General features: G+C 32.9%; 1 protein-coding gene across 1 annotated transcript; it reads left to right on the forward strand.

Moving 5' to 3' along the window:
* The first annotated feature begins 1,904 nt into the window (after positions 1 to 1,904).
* On the forward strand, positions 1,905 to 16,967 carry LOC128182865 (uncharacterized). Its single transcript, XM_052851623.1, has 7 exons — positions 1,905 to 2,150; positions 5,985 to 6,130; positions 6,861 to 7,181; positions 8,463 to 9,127; positions 10,656 to 10,712; positions 10,993 to 11,031; positions 11,209 to 16,967. The coding sequence occupies exons 2-7, from the start codon at positions 6,060 to 6,062 to the stop codon at positions 16,017 to 16,019; spliced, it is 5,964 nt and encodes a 1,987-aa protein (XP_052707583.1). The 5' UTR covers positions 1,905 to 2,150; positions 5,985 to 6,059; the 3' UTR covers positions 16,020 to 16,967.
* The last annotated feature ends 4,496 nt before the right edge of the window (positions 16,968 to 21,463 follow it).

The following is a 21,463-nucleotide window of genomic DNA, read 5'->3' on the forward strand; positions in this document are numbered from 1 at the left end:
GCGGTCGGGTGATTAAAATTTTGACAAAGTCACAATACATTGTGATAAACTTGATCAAACATTTGTCATTTAGGTAAGTATGTTACGGTTTGAATAATAGACCTGTTTCAAAACGCCTATTATCTTTAGTCATATGCAGTTGGTTTCCGCTGGGGTATCAGTGTTTCATATATAATTACACATTCTTTTAAAATTCAACATTTCCCTTACACATACAGTATGTAAAATTGTAACATTTTGAGACAATATCTCATCATCAAAAGCCTGTAAATCTAAAAGCTAAAACCTAAAATCCAAGAGCATCAGGGGTCTTGAAATTTTAAAGAAAATATTCGAAGAGTACCAGGTAAATAATGTTTGTCTCGGAATTCAGCAACTTTTGTTCATATTTATTGGAATCATAATACTTAAAAAATGTCATATTTTAAGGCTGTTTTGTCATTCAAATAACATAAAATCCAGGAGCTTCCGGGGGCTTCGCCCCCCGGACCCCATACCTCTTTTTGAATACAGTAAATTAAAAGGTAGCTACGCCACTGAATGTATCTTCTTCTTCTTCTTCTTCAGAATACTGAGTAGGGCTCTTAAAAAAGCATTATCACGTATACAAAGAAAAAGTTGTATTAAATAATCTAATGCGACTGAAAACATAACTTGCTATTGAGATCGCATTATAACGTAACCTTGTTTATAAATCAAGCCGTCTTCCTAGCTACTATTATGCAACATCAGTGGTTCGATGTCAGTTCATTGAGCATTTTCTTATGATTGAGGTAAGTTCATCGAGGTCAACTGCATTACTAAATGAATCTTTTGATCGAAATTCTTACGCGTGAGACAAAATGTGCATTCTTGAATTAACAGGTCGAACTGTATTTATGTATCTTTGCATCTCTTAAGGTAAATGAATTGAAATAAAACTGAGTAAAATGTTATATAGATATATTAAACGAAACTTCAAGTTTTTATAAGAACTACTTATGCAACCGGAATGTGTGCGCACGTGGAAGCATTTGCCGGATGCCTCATATGGACACAACAGTGATCGGCCGAAGCCGATCACAAAAATGCATTGTATGTGTTAAAAGGGCCTTTTAAATTTTTTTTTAGTATGGTCTAGTAAAAGAAAAATCGGTGTGAAAGTTAAAAGCAACGCTTCTATGTGTCACCGCAGGTACATTGTACGTGTAGAAAATTCTTTGGTCCACCTCAGGTTGCAGACAAAATAGCGTCTTACAAGCAAGTAGACGCTACGCGTTCATCGCACGGTTACAAATGGGTATAGTCCACTATTGCATTTTCCAAAGGCGGTAATGATATTAACATTACGGTTCATAGCTTCAGCCCTTATTTTCGTTCAGCAACGATGGACCCCTTGAATGGAAGATCATCAATTTTGCTCTCTCTTGTTAAATTTTTGCGGTGTGAACTCAGATTCGTTTTCCGGTCAGATGCGTCTGTATTGAAAAAACTCTGAAAAAGGTAAAAGTAGAAAAGTAGGGAAATTCACATATTTGGAAAGGGTGTACATCAAATAATTTCAATTCTTTCCTTCAAATGATAATTCAGTTTTGACACTTGACACCCTCTTTTCTGACATATGTCAAGCATTTTAATTTACTCCTACCTATTCCAAAAATTGCTGAAGGGATAAACCCAAATGTGATAGGTCAAAGGTTGTGTCCACTAAAATGTTGATTTGTTCTGAGCCTTTAGAATCCAAAATTAAAATGTCAATGCAAATATTCCTAACAACTCTGACAACAACAACCCTTCTAAACGCTTACCAGTACTTGCAGAACTTTGATTTTTGCTAAGTAGGTCAAATCTAAAAATAGAGGTCAGCGCGACCAGATAAATGGCTGCCTACCTTACGATACGAAGTGTTATAGGGCCTACTCCCGAAAAAGACCACAACTCAATTTATATGCATGTGTGGGTTTTTTTTAAACTCCCAGAGTATCAAACTGCATGCTTATAGTTTGTTTAATGCAGGATTACAATGTAGAAAAAGGGCTCAATTTGCAACAATAGGTGAAGGAAAGGTCATTTTCTAAACCGAAAGTGGGTTTTCCACAACAGTTATTGAATGTGTCATGCAGAATGCAAAGACAGGCCGACAGCTTCTATAGAAAAAGTTATTTGAGCAGGTGAGAATTTTTAATTAAGTTTTGTTCTATATCCAATAAGAGTCTAAAAAAATCCGTGTGTTAATATCGTATTTTAGCTTGATCATACACGGAAGTCACAATCGACAGTTCATCAATTTTAATGTACACGAACAGTGTTTAAAATTGTGTGAGTATAGTGTATACATGTAAAATATTTGCGTTTAACCGAAAGGTATCACAAACTATTATGGCATACTTTGGCTCTCTTGTGCATGTTTTGCAAGTTGTGTATTTTATCAAATTTATGTCAACATGCAAAATAAATATAAATATATGCTAGATAATTATATCAACATGCAACATAACATATATGTTCATACAAGTATTTTGCAATCAGTGAAGAATTATAAAAGAATATCAAAATTAACAAATATCGCCTACACTGAGACTTCCAACATACAAGATGCTTCTTAATAATGTGGATTTACAACTTGTTTCTGTTAAAATGCAACTTATTCATGTTGACATGTGTCTCATTCATGTTGACATGCAAATCATTAATGTTGACATGCAAATCATTAATGTTGACATGCAACTCATTCATGTTGACTTGCAACTAAATCACTTTGATATGCGAGAAAAATATGTTGACATGCAACTTATCAATGTCGACATGCAACTTGTTAACATTAATAACTTGCATATCAACATGGCTTTGTCAACATGAAGAAGTAGCATGTTAACATTTCGACAAAGCATTAATAGTTAGTCTAGTTATGTTGACATGTACATGTAACTTATATATGTTGACATGCAACTCATTGAATAAATGTTATGGTCAGAAGACACGTTTCTAAAAAAATGATAATTATTTTTCAACGGACTAATAATATACCAAATTAATCATTATTTTTTTCAAATTATCATTTTTAATTTGATTACACGTGTTATAAATATATGCCAAATATTTTTATATCAGCAATTCAAGTGTATTTTCAATAAGATTACTAGTATATGGGAAATTGCATACTCTAGTATCTTGACCAGAAGTCTGATAAGATACCCTATTTTTTTTTCCAAGAAAGCTTTTTAAGTAGTAGTAAATCAATAACAAATTTCTGGATAAAACTGAGGAACGTGTCGTCTGACCTTATCATGCAACATAGTAATGTTGATATGCAACTTAGTTTTTTTGACATATGAGACAGAAATGCTCAAATGTTACTTTTTTATGTTGACATACATGTACCAAATAAATATGATGCTAACAAGTTGCATGTTGACACTAATAAGTTGCTTGTCAACATATTTATCTAGCATGTCACCATTAAAAAACGTCTATGTAGATCTATAAGTATCAACTTCCATGCTGGGAGTTATAAAAGATGAGAAGCCACTTTATTTTATCCGGTTACGTTTATTATACACGCTCAATGTTATCTCTGATTCCCCTCGAAGGCCCCGCGAAGTTGTTATTGCTATTTTAAGTTAGCTCTACTTATTTCACACTACATAAAAGAAAACTATTATCGAATATGTTACTTTTCTTTTCCGGAACGTTATACAGTAGTTTCAATATTTTGACCTTGGGAACCAATTTTGCGAGCCAATCCGACAGATCACCTGTTGCCGTCGACCCCATTCAACAACTGTATAATGTTTTTGTTCGCAAATAAAGCTGCATGCCATGTGTACACACTGTGTGCTCTGAAAAAAAAACCCCAAATACATGGATATCATGTATACATAATATTTTTAACACAACAGGAATGAGTAATATTTGGAGGGATCAATATTTTTACAGTATCAAGTGAATAAGTGCTTCAATTAACCAAAAGCTTAAAAATCAGTTTAAAAAAAAAAAGATACAGTGATATCAACAAATTCAGTAAAGGGATCGGCTACAGAATTTTTAAAACAACGTTTGTTTGTGAAAAATATAAATACACCAACTAAAAAAATTATAAATATTCTTGTAAAATTTACAACAAGTAATCATCGTCTTATGATAGGGGTTGGAATAATTTACATCGCCATGAAAGAGTCTGCAATCTGTGTAATATTAACCAAAATGGGGACAAATTTTATTATCAGTCTGTTAGAATGCAATGCATAAGCTATAATAAGAAAATATTTTTTTAGCAAAAAAAAAAAATATGTTTAACCCAATATATGATCAAGTTCAGTAATCTATTGACGAATTCCAGTTCTTTATTTTAGAAAAAAAAATTGTATTTTCATTACAAAAGTCTATGAGATCTGTTCTCATATACAAACTGACACAGCTCTGCTCATTCTGACTTTATGTATACATGTATATATATTCATTATAAATTTTATTAGTACATCTTGTACATGTACCATTAACATGGTTTTGAGAGAATAATGGTAATTGAATTGATGTATTCTCATGATCCTAATTCGGATCGTTAACTAATCGATGCGTAAAAATTATGGTTGTTATATAATGGCGCGAAGTCCTGCTTTATCTTCAACCAAAAGGATGAAATCTTCAAATCTTTGAATGAACTCATCCATGGGTATAGGGTCAAAATGAATATTTAGTGGGGATTTCCAACAGATAACCCCGTTTATTGAAATGGTGAAACTGGCAGACAAGCGGGTGAGCTGCTGCCAAAAGGGCACCCCTATTGTACGGATAACTCTGCCTACAGTTTTCGTGATAGGAAATTGACGTTTTACAGATCAATTAAACATATACCAGAGATGTGTATATTACTTGGATTTTGATTTTTAAAAACTCGTAAAAAATATATTAGCTGTTAAAATTGGTAAGATAAGGAATCCCTATGGTACAAATAACTCCCCCTAAGGTCTCAAGATGGGAATTTGTTGTTTTGAAGATCAATTGTAAATATATCAGAGATTTGCATATAACTTGGATTATGATTTTGTCATAAGTGATGTTGGTTTATTGAATGAAAGTACTAATGGAGTGTCCGTCGTCCTTCTGTAACAAAGGATCCAGTATTGAACATTGTGCTGCACCGACATATACAGGTTTCGAAGTAGATAATGAATAACATGCAGTGCGTAAATGTTTACTTGTTCACTATGTACATGTATATTAAAATTTAATCTTGTATATAAATCATTACGTACATGTCTTTTAAACATATGACATTTAACAATTCGTTGTGTTACCCGTTGCCAAGCGCGGTCCTAACGCTGGGGGTAATAGAACGGATTGTCATACCTTGTAAAACAGTTACTATATAACTCTAAGTAAAAAAAAGTCCAACATTTTGAATGTTGGACTGGAACTGTTGGATTGGAAATGTTAAAATCGACTGTTAAAAAAGACTGTTGACCGGTGACGTTACATTCCGCGAAAACGTGTTGTTGATTAGAAGGGGTATAACAAAATAGTTGTTGAGTGTCTCGGGCACCAGTTGATCTTTCTATTAGATATTCCTTAAAATTCATGCACAAAACGATTACCATTTCAAATATCTTTAAATTATTTGAAAATAAAAGAATTATGTGAAAAAAAAACCACTTGCATTCAGGTTGGGGTGTTTTAAATGCATCGACTAATTTCCGGTAATTTCTATATTTGGAAAGGGACATGTTGTGTACATGATTTTTAAAGGAATTTCTATCAAAAGAAAAGTCAGCTATCAGAAAATGACTACATTTTTCCAATATTGAAGGAGGCTTGTCATATCCCAATCTTATGATTAGGGGTTTATATTTGGCCCTGCCCCAGTGCACAGTTGTTTTTGTCTAAAGAGTGATGGGGATAATAATGTTGAACTGTAAACAGGACCGGGATTATGCTTTCGTTACATGGCGCTTGTTTTATATCATTAGTTTTGACAAATTTGACATCTATGGCTATTTTTTCATCAGTTGAAAATGACCCAGCTTAAGATGGCAGTACGAACATATACGAAGCTAAACTGACGGGGAACCTAGCTGTACAAAATGGGCAACGAACAAGGAAAACAGAAATCGGAAAACAGAGATACATGTAAACCACGGAGATCGGATAGCAAGTAATATTCGTTATCATCATTATGTCAATTAACACATACTAATCTGATTTAATTAGAGTTTATAGATTATCTGGTCATTCTCTTTCAAAAATATAAACATACTGTAAACTTCCAATCTTTGAATTATATTAAAGAAAATAATAAGTTGAATAAAAAGTGTATATCGCTGTAAAACTATGTTTCAATTCTGATATTACGTAGAATAATACCCAAACAAATTAATACCTATCAAAATTAATAAACTTTCAAATATGTTAATTTGTTACATGGAACATTTTTTTAATATTCAGTCAAAAGTCAAAGAAATCTGGTGTTCAGTCACAGGTTTTGTTATATTCTATTCGTTCTTCAAAATGCATACGGAAAAACAATATCATTTTTTTACTTAGAATTCTACGTTTTTTTATCATATTCTTAAAAATCTAATCTACTTTTTTATTATTTTATAACTACTAGTATATAATCATAGTTCATCCAGATTAGATCTCTCTCTCTCTCTCTCTCTCTCTCTCTCTCTCTCTCTCTCTGCTCTACGCACAGCTATATTTTAATTTATATATACCTGTATGACATACTGTGGGTTTGAACACAAGTTCTAGGATCATACTAGGTTCTCACAGCCACTGAAAACTTTTGTTATAATATAACGGACCGCGGCCGTTGATGACGCACACACTTACGGTAATATTAACAAATTTTAGATTGAATCAATTTTTTCTTCAATAATTAGTTTACCTTCTTCCCCACAAAGAAGAACTGTTCAGCAGCAACTCTCTTCACCAGACAGAAGCGCCACCGAGGTACCACCTTATTTACCAAAAAGTATTGTTAACAGTAAAGCACAGTTCTCACCAGTCAGCAGCACCATCCGAATATCAACATCTTCACCACAAAGTTGCGCCACCGGCCAACCACTCTCCTCACCAGAAAGTTGCGCCTCAGGACAATCATTCTCTTCAGGACAAAGTTGCGTCTCAGGACAACCACTCTGTTCACCACAAAGTTGCGCCACAGGCCAACCACTCTTTTCACCACAAAGCGGTGCTAACAGGTAAGTATGTTTTTCACCAAATTGTACTGTCATAGAGCTATTTACCCGCTTTTTGACGTGTTTAATATTAGTCTATCTCCCATCTCCCATTTTCTGGCTGTCATCATCTAAAATATGCACGTATTACTGCACGTAATGGTGTTTTGTATAATTTTGACCTTTTATTAAAATCGCCAATTTTTAATTAAAGAAGAGGATTACGCATTTATCGGTGAATATAGATAGGAAAATTCATTTCAAACTATTTTTTGTATAGGTATAATACAAAATTGTTGTGAGTAATAGTCTCGATTAATCCATAATTTAAATTAACAAGAATTCAGTCAAATGCTTGTATAGTTTAAAACAACCGAGTTATTATTATTGCAATAATGGAAAGTGTCTTAAACATTATTGGTTCTCTGCGTTACTAATTAATCTATATTTAATTCATTGCGAACACGTAACACGCGTTTCATCAGCCATTGGTGTATGATCACCAGTGACTACTTATACCGACCGATATTATATGTTATATATTTTGTTTTGAAACCTTTAAAAATGGAAACAGAGAGAGAGAGAGAGAGAGAGAGAGAGAGAGAGAGAGAGAGAGATTTTCAATAATAGTACCGCTATTCTAATTTTAGACCACACATTACAATAATATTTCCACCCTCCATGCATATTTTTTTATCTAAAGTCGAAATTCCAGATATTTGCAGAGCAGTTAGGGTCAGAAATCAACGCATAATTTTATTGCAACGCAGTTTAAAACAATTTTGACAATCAAATTCTGTTGGAAATTGACAAAACTCCATATCAAATGACAAAGTAAAATAATTGAGCGAGGAATAAACGAAACAATAGTGACCGAAAAAAGACCCAAAATACGGCGTAAAGTGCAGTTATCCTTTTACATTGCATAATTCTAGTATATCTACAAAGTGATGGTTCAAAGTGACTGAGTGAAAAAAGAAAAAAAAATCAACAATGTGATCAAGGTGTTGTTAAATAATCAGACCTACTTTTAATCATTTACATGTTCTTTAAACTGCATGTTTTAAGAAAAGAGACGCTTATGATGTGTGAGGTAAATTAAGCTAAAAATCAAAACGTGTTTTGACAAAATAATCAAGGGGATGTGACCTTCAAGTGAAGTTTCTGTCAACGTTTGATTTGTCAAAATGTTATGCATTTGTAAAACAACAATTTTATGAAACAATCATGTTTCTTTTGATTTTCCTTTTAAAAAAACTTGGGAATTGTCTTAATATGTAAACCTTTGTTGTTTGTTGTTTGTAGTTCGGTTGGATTATTTACCCATCATGATCAGCAAAATAAAAATACTCAGATATCAGCAGATCCTTATGAAGCAACAACTGAAACAGCCAACTTTTGTAGACTTGCACGCCTTATACTTGATGTTTGTAATGCTGCTATGAGGGATCTTTTGCAGTGTAAACTAAGTGGTGGAGAACTGATATTGACTCAAACATTAGCTTTAAACAGGAACAAAATTGAACATCATCTCTTAGACATTCAGAAAAATATATTATTTCCTCCGAAAAATGGGCTGGTTAAGTATACAAAGCTAGACTTTACATTGATGTACTCTATCGTAAGAAATGTTTGTCCTGATAAAATAGAACCAGATAGTAAAAAAAAGTGGGGGAAAAAACCAGTAGCTGGAGATACCAGCCTTCTTGCTGCAATAGAAAGAATTCGAGCGTGCAGGAATGAGTTTTTAGCACATGCTACAGAAGCGAAGATTTGTGACTCGGAATTTAAAGATTTATGGGCTTCTTTGGAACAAGCTCTTTTTAAAATAGATGAAAATTTGGTGTCCACTTCCTACAGAAAGGAGATAAAAAATATAAGAAAGATGCAAATAGATCCAGAATCTAATAAAAGGCTACAGGAACTAACAGAAAAGGAGGCAATGTTGAATGCTCTGATTGAAAAGGACGGTAATTATTTTTACTCATCAGTGTTATCCCAACATTATTTTAGTATATCTTTTACAGTGAAAAGTATATATACGCTATTTGGTATGTGTTAAAAGCCGCTAACATTGTTTTTCTATTTCATAAAAACAAATACTCAGTAGAAAAAATGACAAACGTACTTGGTCTGATATTAAATACGACTGATTTAGAAAGTAATCTATGCTGTAAGAAAGTTGATGGACATGCACTATAATTAAAACGACTGAAATCGTTTTACAATGGTTGATCCTCAATTAAATTAAAATCTCACTTGTATGTGAAGAGTAGGTTTAAAACAATGGCGTTCCTTTCTTGTAGTCAATATAGTTTTAATCTTATCCACTGAAATGTATTTCATATCTATGTGTATCGTAACATGGTTTTAGTGAACGACGAAGATAATTACTAGTAGAATATAATATAGAATAAAAATTCACATGTTTTTTGCATTATTCAAAAGCCCATAAAAATAAGATAGATGTATAGTGCATTGTTGTGAGAGATTTGATTCGATCTGACCACATCTGCAATTCAATGGTGATCTTACTTAATTGTAAATGATATATTAAAAGTAGCTACAAATGTAGTAGGTATTGTAAATAAAATGCTTGTTCATATTAAGTTTCGACGGTGCTGTATTGATATCAGTGCTATAAAATAATGGTACATGAATTAACGAAAACACGCCATTTCAAAGAAGATGGGTGACTAAGGCGTGTAAAACGCCTATATGAGGATAGATAAGATGTGATAAAATTTAAATGTCGACAAATCTGATATTTATTTTTTTTGGAAAATTATTGAAAACAATCTATATTTATCATTATATCGATTTATAACCCATAAATATGTTAAATACTCGTAAAAGGTTGATTTAAATGGCGTATGCGTGTCAAAACCACCAAATAGTTCAATTTTAGAACTTCGATGCCTTTTCTTTCATAGAGTAGGTCTGAGCTCCATACTTTTTTCATAGTCTATATATTAAGGTTTAGAAGAAATCAATCCGATTTCAATCAACAAAAAAGTGGAGAGATGACCCACTATACTTTAAAAATATCATTTTGTATCCCAACAATTGAACGTTTTAGAAAAATAATAGAAGTCTGTAAATTCGTTGTCGAAGTCACATATAGCATTTAAACAATTAATTTGACTGAAATGGCTCAATGGTTATAGCGCCAGACATTAGGTAACATTACTGAGGTAGGCTTTTAGATTGTGGGTTCGATACCACCAAAACGTTAGAATTTACTTTTTTCTTACCATTTGTTAAAATATTCAAAACTGAATATAATTAGAAATTGTCCTTCTTTAACATAATAAAGTATATTTAGTTGGAAAAAATTAAATTTGAAATAATATTTTACGAGAAAATCAAAAGGGCATTTGCACTATCTTATTCCTCCATCTTCTTTCTTTAGATATTGTTTCCTTATGCATTCACATTTAGAAAAAATTGTGATAATGTACTATTTCAAACGGTTTATCGCGCTTCTGTTTTTTACAGTTGAGACGGATCAGAAATTAGAAGAACTGATGAGCATGCGAGAAAAATTTGACTTTGGTAAAACACTTTTCTGTATACGAGACAATGTGATGATCTAATGTTCGTGTTCGTATCATCTTTGGTCATTCATGTATATATATATATATATATATATATATATATATATATATATATATATATATATATATATATATATATATATATAGGAATAGAATTTTTTTCAAAAAAAATGAAAGACAACACAGTGATATATATATATATATATATATATATATATATATATATATATATATATATATATATATATATATATATATATATATAAACTATTTTGTAGGATCCAAAAGAGTTTTGACTACAAAGGATGCGAATATCGGTAAAAAAACCAGTTGTTATAGAACGCATAAAGTTATTTTGATTGACACATTGCCATAAAACAGCTAAATGTTATTAATAACATGCAAAAAATTAATTTCATCAAATTAATTTTACATTTATTATCAACGACTGTTTGCGTTTGCTTAATAGACATTATTTGAATTTCTTTTTGCAGGTCAAACTGAAGTTTTTTTGGCAAAATTTATCAAACAAAATGAGTTTTATGTGAAAACAAAAGTATTAGAGAAAGTGGAACAAATATTGAAGCAACGTAAATGTGTCTTCTTAGTTGGAAAAGAAGGAACTGGCAAGACAGCAACGGCAGTACATTTAATGTTTGAACATATTCAACAAAAAAACTGTTTCGTGCGCAAACTACATGCACCGCAAGATTTCAGTATTTATGTTGATCCTACAAAAAACCACTTGATTTTCATCGACGACATCTTTGATTGTAGTGAGCATACACTGCAAGATTGGTGGAACATGTTTCGATTCATAAAAGATTCAGTTTTACCAGGCGTTGATTCCTCGTCTAAAAATATTCGTGATGACGACGAATGTGATTCAAAAGTACAAATTGTAATGACAAGTAGACCTCATAAACTGAAGTATGCCGTTCAGAAAATGAAATACAATCATAATTTACTGCAAAATTGCACCGTAGATATTGATTCTGATGATTTAGAATTAAATCATTTTGAGAAGAAACAAATTTTGCAGAAAAAGATGAAGTTTGCTAACTCTAGATCTGTTGATCAGACAGAAGAAATATTTTTTTCTGAAGAACAATGGACACAAATTTTTTCATCCTCTCCTCCTTTTGGATTTCCGTTATGTGCCCATCTATTTGCATGCGATCCCACATGTAGGGAAGTTGGAACAAAATTTTTTTCGAATCCTGAAAGTCATTTGCTCTCTGAAGTGAAGAACACTATTAAGGCTGATGTCACAAGACGCACTGAAGTACTTTTTGTTTCGATATTGGTACAGCAGATTCAGAATGAATCTTTTGATTACAGAAACTCTGAAAAATGTTGGACAGTTCTTGCAGAATTGCAGATTACTAAGGAATTACAGCTGAGAAGAGGTGATGTGGACCACATTGAAACAGTGGTTTATGATCATCAAGATAAATTTGTAAAAGAATTCGAAGAAAACAGATTGCAATTTTCTCATCCTAGTGTGCAAGATGCTGTTCAAAACTATTTCTTTGAAAGCTACCCCAAGAAAGCTATTGAAATATTGCCAATGAGCATTTTGTATCAGAAAATGCACAAAGAATATTTTCTTTCTTTGGCACAGGAATTGCAGACATATTTTATGAAACGTCTTCGACTGGAAATAAAGAAAGGGAACATGTGTGAAGTATGTGAATTCGAACAGCTAAATGACATTTATGTTTCAAATGCGTTCTTGAGAGAGGCCATAATTGATGTTGATGGGTTGAAAGATCTTTTAGCGACAAAGAATGATGATGGATTACCTTTTATATACTTTTTCACTCTCGGAGCTTGTAATGAATCAGTCATGGCTCTGTTAAGACACGACACTATGAAGCTTGCTTGCCCAGAAATAGAGGAGCTCTATGAGCAGCATTTTTATTCCTTATTAGCATCTTGTATGCTCACAGAAAAACTGGAAATAATGGAATATATTTTACAAATCTACTCAAATAGAAATATTCAGAATAATTGCTACAACGGTTTATCTCCTCTCCTTGTAGCTGTGAATAACAAAAATGAGAGTGCAATTCAACTTTTATTGAAGAATGAAACAATTTCTCTTAATGCCACGTGGAAAGGGTGGTCTTTTCTACATGCCTGTGCCATTTACAATGAGTTTCAGATTTGTTCCACGGATATGCTCGAGACTGTTTTAGCTTTTGAACGTAAGACACCTTCAGGAATGGAAAATAAATACAGAAGGATTACGTCAATTGAACAATCCGTCTTCGAAAAAATCGTTGACAAAGTTCATAGTTCAGCTGTCAAACATGGATCACACAAGCATCTTCTATTATGTCTTGTCGAAATTTCCGAATTAGAAATAACAGACGAATTGATAAAGGCGTTTTGTTCTTTAGCTGATGTTAAAGTAGGTATGGATTTACACCCTATAAATTTTGTAAATGAAATGGGAGAATCTGTTCTTCACCTATTATTAAAATACCGATGGCATAATCACGGAGAATTAACAATAAGTGATGAATACGGAGACGGCCGTTCTGAAAATGAAATAAGTGATGTTTCATTTGAGAGTAAAGATGGCTCCTGCCATTTGCCAGAAGAATCACGGGTACCTTATGAGGCGGAAAACTTTTGTGTGTATAGAAATATAGAAGACAAAAATAAACATCTGCAGACAATAGGGAGATTATGCGTGAACAAAGCAAACGTTAATATGAAAAATAAAAGGGGAGAGACGCCACTCATGATTGAACTAAACAAGTCGAAACCATCAATTGAAGTTCTTAGGAGCCTGTTGTTTTATGGTGCAAATCCGAATGATCATGATATTCATGGTCAGACTTGTTTTCACAAACTGTTGTTACAAAACTGTGACAGTAATATAAATGTTCGTGATTTTCTCGCCATTTTAGTTCAGCATGGATTGGATGTTAACAAACAAGATAGTCGGGGCAATAGTCCTATTTTCCTTGAATTGAAAAGACAAAACCCAAGGACTGAAATTTTACGATTCTTGATAAATGATGGTGTCAATATGAGACTACTAGATTCAAATGGCAAAACTCCACTTCATGTAGCAATGCAAAGGCCAGACTATGATGACACGACCAATAACGAAATCGTTGAAATTCTTCTTTTCTCAAAAGGTTTAAGCGTTCTTGTTCGCGATGGAAATAATGAGTCTGCGTTTAGTATTGCTATATCATATGTAAAACGCAACAGCAAAATATTGACACAAATCGCTCTTCACGAGTCTTGCGAATTTCCTCTCCATGAATGCATCAAAGAGCAAGTTTCTGAGGATGTAAAAATTCAAGCTCTTCAGTTTTTCCTGTCAAATGAAGCTGAAAAGCTTAACAAACATGCGCTTAACAAAGAGAAAGAAACACTGTTAATAACCGCGGCAAAGACTTGTCCTGAAATGGTAAATCTGTTTCAGTTTTTACTCTCTCAAGATATCAATATTAATGCAAGAGATATCTATCAAAACACTGCCCTTGATTACTTAATCGAATCCAGCAATGAGTTTGAGTTTAAAAGACGAAAAGCAACAATAATTTGTCTTTTGGCTAAAATGTCAGACGTTAATGAAAAAAGTGAAAAAGAGAAACCACAGTCTTCGTTGTGGACAGTTATGCAGTTTTTGATGAGCAAATCTTACCTAAGGCAGACTGACCCGCTTGTGGCTACCTTTGACACAAGTGAGCAGATACGCAAGGAATCTTCTACAAATGTTTCGGTGAGTCAAAAGTTGAAACAAACTAAGGATGTATTTGTGGATACAGAAATTATTCTGAAGATTCTTGAAACAACCACGGCGGATCTTAATAGCTATGTTGGGGAAAAGGGGCGGACATATCTTCATTACTGCTCGACTACCTGTTTTGATAGTGAACACATGCCAGCTATATGCGCACGCCTTATTGAACTTGGTGTGGATGTTAATAAGAAGGACAATGATGGATTAACTTGCCTCGACGTGGCATTTAAGCACACAGGAAAACAAAATTTTCACACTGTTGTGTATTTACTGAACAGAATCAATCTGCAGGAGTTGGACATAGATAAATCCTTACAGTACTTAGCAGATGGGAACAATTTGTATGGCGATATAGTCAAATATTTTATAGAGAATATTTTTGAACAAAGGAAACCGACTAAAAACTGTTTGCACTATTTGGCTTCGATCAATTATAATCCAGATCCAAAATACCTAAATAAAACTGAACGCGAAGAGTTGTTTAACCAACTACAAAGGTATTTCCCCGTAGACGAGGAAAATGCCGATCAAAGAATCCCTTTACATGTTGCAATAGAAGTAAACTCGAACGTTTCATGTGTGTTGAACTTTTTGAGAATAAGTGCATCATGCATTAATAAAGCTGATTGTGATGAGAACACAGCTCTCCATCTAGTACTAAAATCTGACAGAGAAGACAGTGCTGTGTGTACCATAGTAAAACAGATGCTACAATATCAGGCTGATGTAAATGCACAAAATGAATTGCTTAGAACTCCACTTATGGTAGCTGTAATGTGCTTAAAAGATCGATCAACCACGATTTCGGAGATTTTGAAAATGAAGCCTGATCTGAACTTGAAAGACCGATCCGGTTTATCAATTGTTCATCATTGCATTGAAGCACCGAAAGATGATTTCACAGCTTGCGCTCTCCTATCTATTTTTTTAGAAAGTAGACTAAGTATATCTTTGACATCTAAGACTAATAGAAAAGATACTGCTTTAAACTTGGCATCGAAAACCAAATGTTACAGTCGCATATTATGCATCTTAAAATTGCTTCAGACGAAATCATGCACGGCGGCGACCGTTGATAATGGAGGACGAAGTCCGTTATATAATAGTGTGACTAACTTACTAGGAATGAATCCTTTGGTAGTTTTAGAACGACTCATCCGATCTTTCATATTTTTGATCCATGGAGATGATCCTCATTTTCAAACAAACAAAAATGACACGGTGTTTGATGCATGTACGAAGTCCCAATATCGTTACCTCGTTGACCTTCTCGAAACTGATATAAATGATAAAGACGCAGTTTACAGCATATTTCAACAGGCATTGATTGATGTATCACGACAAGTATTTGAAAAAAATCCCTTCAAAATCGACGATGTCTTTCAATGGTATGATTTGCCCATCGAAGAGAGAATGCAAACCGTGATTTCAGACTCAGTAACTTATTTATCGCATTGTAATCTTGACCGACTAAAAAACGAGGGACCATTGGAAGATTATGATAATCAATCAAGTGCTCTCGATTATGAGCATTGATTGAAATCATATGAATGTTAAATGAACAAACCTTCATTTGTGTTAACGTGTATATAATAAGAAAGTTTGATGTCTATTTTATAACCATTTTAGGTGAGAGTATGTATGGGGTTTTTTTTTTTATGTATACACATGTACTAGTATTTTGTCATTTTCATTGAAAATTGTATAATCATGGTTGATTTTTTTGTCAAAGGCCAAATGATTCAATAGAAAAAGAATTTAATTGTAAATTTTTATTATTCTTCGATCTTTGTCTATTAAATATCTTCACTTTAGGCAGCTTTTTTTAATTTCGAAATATATTACTAAATATGTCTTTTGATTTAAATAATTTTAACGTATTGTGCATGTTTACGATTCTCGAAATAAAATACAATGAATATTTATCCAGATCCAAAATTCATCTGACAATGATTAGGTATTAATTGCCATACAGTGAAAACTGACTACTCCGCTGGACTGAGGCGAATTTTGTGTGAATATTGGATATGATAGTAGAAAATTATACAATGCAAATAAAAACAACGATCGGAACTCACAGAGGTTAGAATCGAACTAGACAGCGTTCACTGTATTCTGAAGTTTGAGATTAAATTAAAACATGCAATGTAGGCTCCATAATTTACCGCAAATTCAATAATTTAAACATGAACATATATTTATACATATATGTTCTATGCAATGTTTTCCTCCTTCAACATATCTGGCAGTGATTATACATGGTCCAACTAATTCCTTGAATTTTAACCGCCTACCAACACAATATTTCGCCATACAATGAGAACACAGACTGAGGCCCGACTCCTAGATACTTAAAGAAACCTTCCATTTATGAAGAAATTGGTTATGTGCACTGTAGAGTACTAATCGACAATATTTACATTTTCAACTGTCTTTGTTATGATAACATTACGAATCAATTTTGAAGCCTTTAGCCCAATAATTTAATAAAAGATGAGCGACACAATATGGGCGTGTCTTGTATCATATTTATGCGCCACTTAGTAATACATTCATGTAGTATGAGGTGATTGTTTCGGTCGGAGCGTGGTCAAATCTATCTTGTTTTCCCTCAGACTGAAATGTCACACTTTCATTGGATTAAACATGGCACGTGATTGCCTCATATATCTCTATGTAGGTTCTTTGAGGATTATATTAGGCAATATGGCCGTCATTGACAGCCGCCTTACCTACTCATCTCGATATATCATAACACAGAAATTGTGTTCAGTAAGTCCTTAAAATATTTAGAGTAGTTGCCCTTTGGAATTATTTTTAAATTAGAGTAGTCGCCCTTTGAATATTGACGTCACATTGTTATCTTGATGATAATTAGTTTTCAGTGCCGAATACTATTTAGTTTTGTGAACTTGTGACTTGTACTAATGTTACAAATCTGATAAAAAAATATGTTAATTATTATCAAAATATACAATCTGGTATAATAGTCTGTCCTCCATAATTCTACTACTTCCTACTTTTATTGTATATATTTTATATTAATGCTCATTTATTTTTTTATTTACTACCTATCTATTCATTTAAAATGTACCTCTGACCTTTGAACTGTATATACTCATTATTGTCATGTACCATATCATGGTTTGAGTGAATAAAGTTGAATTCAAAATAAGAATTATTTCTTTGCAGAAAAAATTCATGACCAACTGAAATACGTTTCCTGCAATGTTTGCTACCTCTATGTGCCGCTATAATTAATTAACTGTATACAAAGCACGTTTTTTTTTTAATTTTCTCACGCCATAATCTCAAACAACTTGGACTTGACTTTTTAAATCCAAGTCATGAATGTGAACATGCTGCTCTATGAGTATTAACAGAATAATTAGAGATTGTTACAAAGAATTAAGAAATAATTGATCAAATTTTATTAAAACTTCGAGTTTTTCATTTCATTAAATGACTTGAGGAAGGAGTACCGAAGTTATGATAGTATAAAAAATGAATACCTCGCCAGTTGGCGGGTTACAGTTATTGCATAATCATAGACATAAGTATAACATCAAAGAAATTTCAATACACGTGACAACAGTAGAGAAGGTAAAAAAAGATACGTCTACAGGCAACTTGGATGAATGAATTTCCACATACTTGCCTTTGTTCGACACCAAAAGTCTTAATAATCAATGAAAATCTAGAAATCGATTGTGTTTCATAAATGAAAAAAAATTTATATAGTTTGACCTATTTATAACATTTTATACAGTCAATAATAAATGATACTAGCCTATTGATAATGAATAATCGAAGGAAAATCAATCCTCTTCAAGTATATTAAAAATCAAATTTAAAAAAATAATTTTGTTGATAGTTGGTTGATTGATGTGAAACTCGGACATGTTCAGTTAAGTTTTAAGATACAGTCTTGCACCAAAAATAAACATCTATGCGTAGTGGTAAATAAGAGGGGGGAAAGAATGAGGAAGGAGCAGGTCGGATGTTACTGTTTGTTATATAGTGGAACAAATTTTTGAGTAAACAAACTTTTGAAAATAAGTTAAAAGTAAACAATATAAATTATAAAAATCTTTCTTCAAAATCAAGATATGGTATCTCAGGATTAAAATCAGAACCCTTTATCATTTGGTCAAACATTTCACACTTTAGGTAAAAGTACTAGTCCCTTGCTCAAATAAATAATCCACCTATTTTCCTACAAGATGCCAAGCAGTATAGCAGATTGACTGTTTCTTAAAGTAACTCTATAATGCATATATACCCATTACATGACCCCCTTTACTGTAACTCTATAATGCATACCCATTACATGACCCCCTTTAAACATAAGAAGAAAGGCACAGTGGTCAAAAATAATAAATAAATAATAAAAAAAAAAATTGTTAGAGGAGTTCATGGCTTATTTTTAAAACGTTCTCAGTTTGTGCGCTAGATATCGATGTCCAGAAGGAAAGGAGACTGCTGATACTTAGTGGTAGGAAAGCCTTTCAATAATCAAAGTTCATTATATCACGAACAGAGCCCCAGCTAACACCTGAATATGGGGTAATGATTTTCACGAATTTGTAGAGGAGTCTTTGTTCATTCTCACACTGTACCTAGTTTGTCTTCTAAATGCCAGGCAGTAGCTAAGATTTTTCAATGATTGATACATTTTCACGTATATATAAATATTAGCATTCCTTCCTTATACATGCACCAGAACTCTTTAACCAGGGGTCATGAACGTCTTATAGTAGGCCAAGAGTATTTTTAAAGTTATTTATAGTCATTCATTTATGATTACTGGAGCCTCATCATAGCACAAAAACCCTGCCTTTGAGACCATAAAATAAATATTTTCAGAAGCTCTTTTTTTTTATTTGCCGAATGCCCAGTAGTTCAGAAAAAACAATTAAGTATGTGTAATTTGGGGAAGTATCTCCATCTAGCTTTCAATATTCATGGTAATTAAGAAAAATTCTCTGGTTTTTTCGCCTGTTAGTAAAATTTTATTTTATACTTTACATGTACAGGTACATGTACCATGCCATTATTTCAATATTGCTATTAATTATATGTAATAACCTATGCCATAAGATGTATGTCTTGTGCAAATAAAGAATGAAAAAGTATTGCATATTTAAACTATCACATATTCAATTGTTATCGTTCATTATAGCTCCTGGTGGGAGGAGAAGAATTTCACATTATCAAAACGGTCTCTTCCTTCTACAGATGTTTAATGCCAAATCGGTCATGAAGGCAGTTCTTAGAGGAGCTGTAACTTTTCTTATGTAAATGCTCAGCTCATGACATAAACAGGTAGCGATAGGTTTTTTAGTGACTTCGTTGACTTGAAAGCCCCTGCATAAGTTTTTACATGTGCTCTAGGAAAACTCAAATTAGCAAATAGACAGACATGATGGTTACAATAAACCTCTAAATTCATTTTTTTAAGTGGAAAGGAAGAAGGGGCATTCATTGACTGATACATTGCCAAATCTTTTCAAACAACATCAGGGTTCATCTTTCAAATTTACACATATGTTAAACATGTTTAATGGTGAGTGTTTGTATATGTTATACAAATTGATAGTGGACATGCAGGGTTGGAAATTCACCAAAAATAGCAGCCAGCCACAGGGCTGGCTTCTTTAAAAAGTCACCAGCCCTGCCCAAAATCTGCCAGTCCTGATAAAAAAGTTCATTATAATGAATGAACTATACATAAAGCTTAATATTTACATCTGTAACACAGGCCCCTTGAAATCTTTAACTTTTACAAGTATTTGAAACCATATCTAAACATAACCCAAAGAATGCTTATTATTAAGTATGACATGCTTAAAAAAATTAAACTATTTATCTACATGTACTATATAATTATAAACCCTCTTTTAGAAGCCAGCTAACAATGTCATGATCATGAACTTTCTAAACAATTTCAAAGATTGACAATAATATGATATCAAATATTGAAAGGGATTAAATTAAAACAACTGTAAATAAATGTGATAAAAATTTATTTATTCGGTCAGATGCACTCCTTTTAACTTCTAATTGTGTTTTGGTCACTATTTTTCTGTAGGTTCAAAATATCATGGTCAAAGCAAAATAATTCCAGATTTCTCGTTTGTTTTGAGGTGTTTTCTGCCAGTGACAGGGCTCTATTTTCAATGAGATAAAAACGGTTAAAACGCATATTTTTTCCGCTTTTGTAAAAATACGAGGTAACTTGATATTCTTATGCCAATTACTTGCACAGGGGATGAAAATGCTTGTACTTGATTTTCAACCACATGAGTAACTTTGATGTCTCCGAGTAAACTTGTGTCTTTGTGTTTATTTGCTACTAAATCGTTTATGAATTATTGTTTTAGAAGTTGTAAAGGGAGATTTCGCCAGAAGACTGTTTAAAATCAACTACCCACATCTAAATATGCGTAATTTTGGTCAGAATATATAGTAAAATATAATAGTGGTGTACAACCTATTCACCCTCGACATTGTTTACAATAGAGCTTCCCATGTGTTTCAACTGTACATCGGCATCTTTTGTTTTGGTTGTATACTTTTTTTCCCCTTAGCGTCAATCAAGGAACGCTTTTTGGGAATCAACAAACTCAAAAACTTGCGCATCATCTAGCATGTTGCTTCTATTGCAAAAGTGCCGAACAAAATTGTATTGCGAATACTAGTTGGCTATAATAATCATTCAGACCAATGAGCGAATATATAGATTACAACTTGTAGAGCTTACCTAATTCTCAAAGAAACCTAACAACCGACATTGTCTGTACTTTTTGTGAATGAGGTAAATAACTTAAAATAGAAATTGTCGGTTTTAAATTAGGAACTGGCTATTAAAATTAGCCCGACCGCCGGGCTGTCTTTTGAAGTTTCGCCCCCGCCCGCCTAAGAAACAGACCGTCTCGGGCGGTCGGGCGGGCTCTTATTTCCAACCCTGGGACATGTCA

This window comes from Crassostrea angulata, chromosome 5 (genome assembly GCF_025612915.1).
Source record: "Crassostrea angulata isolate pt1a10 chromosome 5, ASM2561291v2, whole genome shotgun sequence".
Classification (NCBI taxonomy): domain Eukaryota; kingdom Metazoa; phylum Mollusca; class Bivalvia; order Ostreida; family Ostreidae; genus Magallana; species Magallana angulata.

What these genes read in the sequence shown, in the direction of transcription:
- LOC128182865 (XM_052851623.1), top strand. Translation starts at nt 6,060, where the DNA reads ATGGGCAACGAACAAGGAAAACAGAAATCGGAAAACAGAGATACATGT. An exon ending in GCGAGAAAAATTTGACTTTG is followed by an intron (nt 10,713 to 10,992) that starts GTAAAACACTTT and finishes ACTATTTTGTAG; the next exon opens with GATCCAAAAGAGTTTTGACT. An exon ending in TACAAAGGATGCGAATATCG is followed by an intron (nt 11,032 to 11,208) that starts GTAAAAAAACCA and finishes TTCTTTTTGCAG; the next exon opens with GTCAAACTGAAGTTTTTTTG.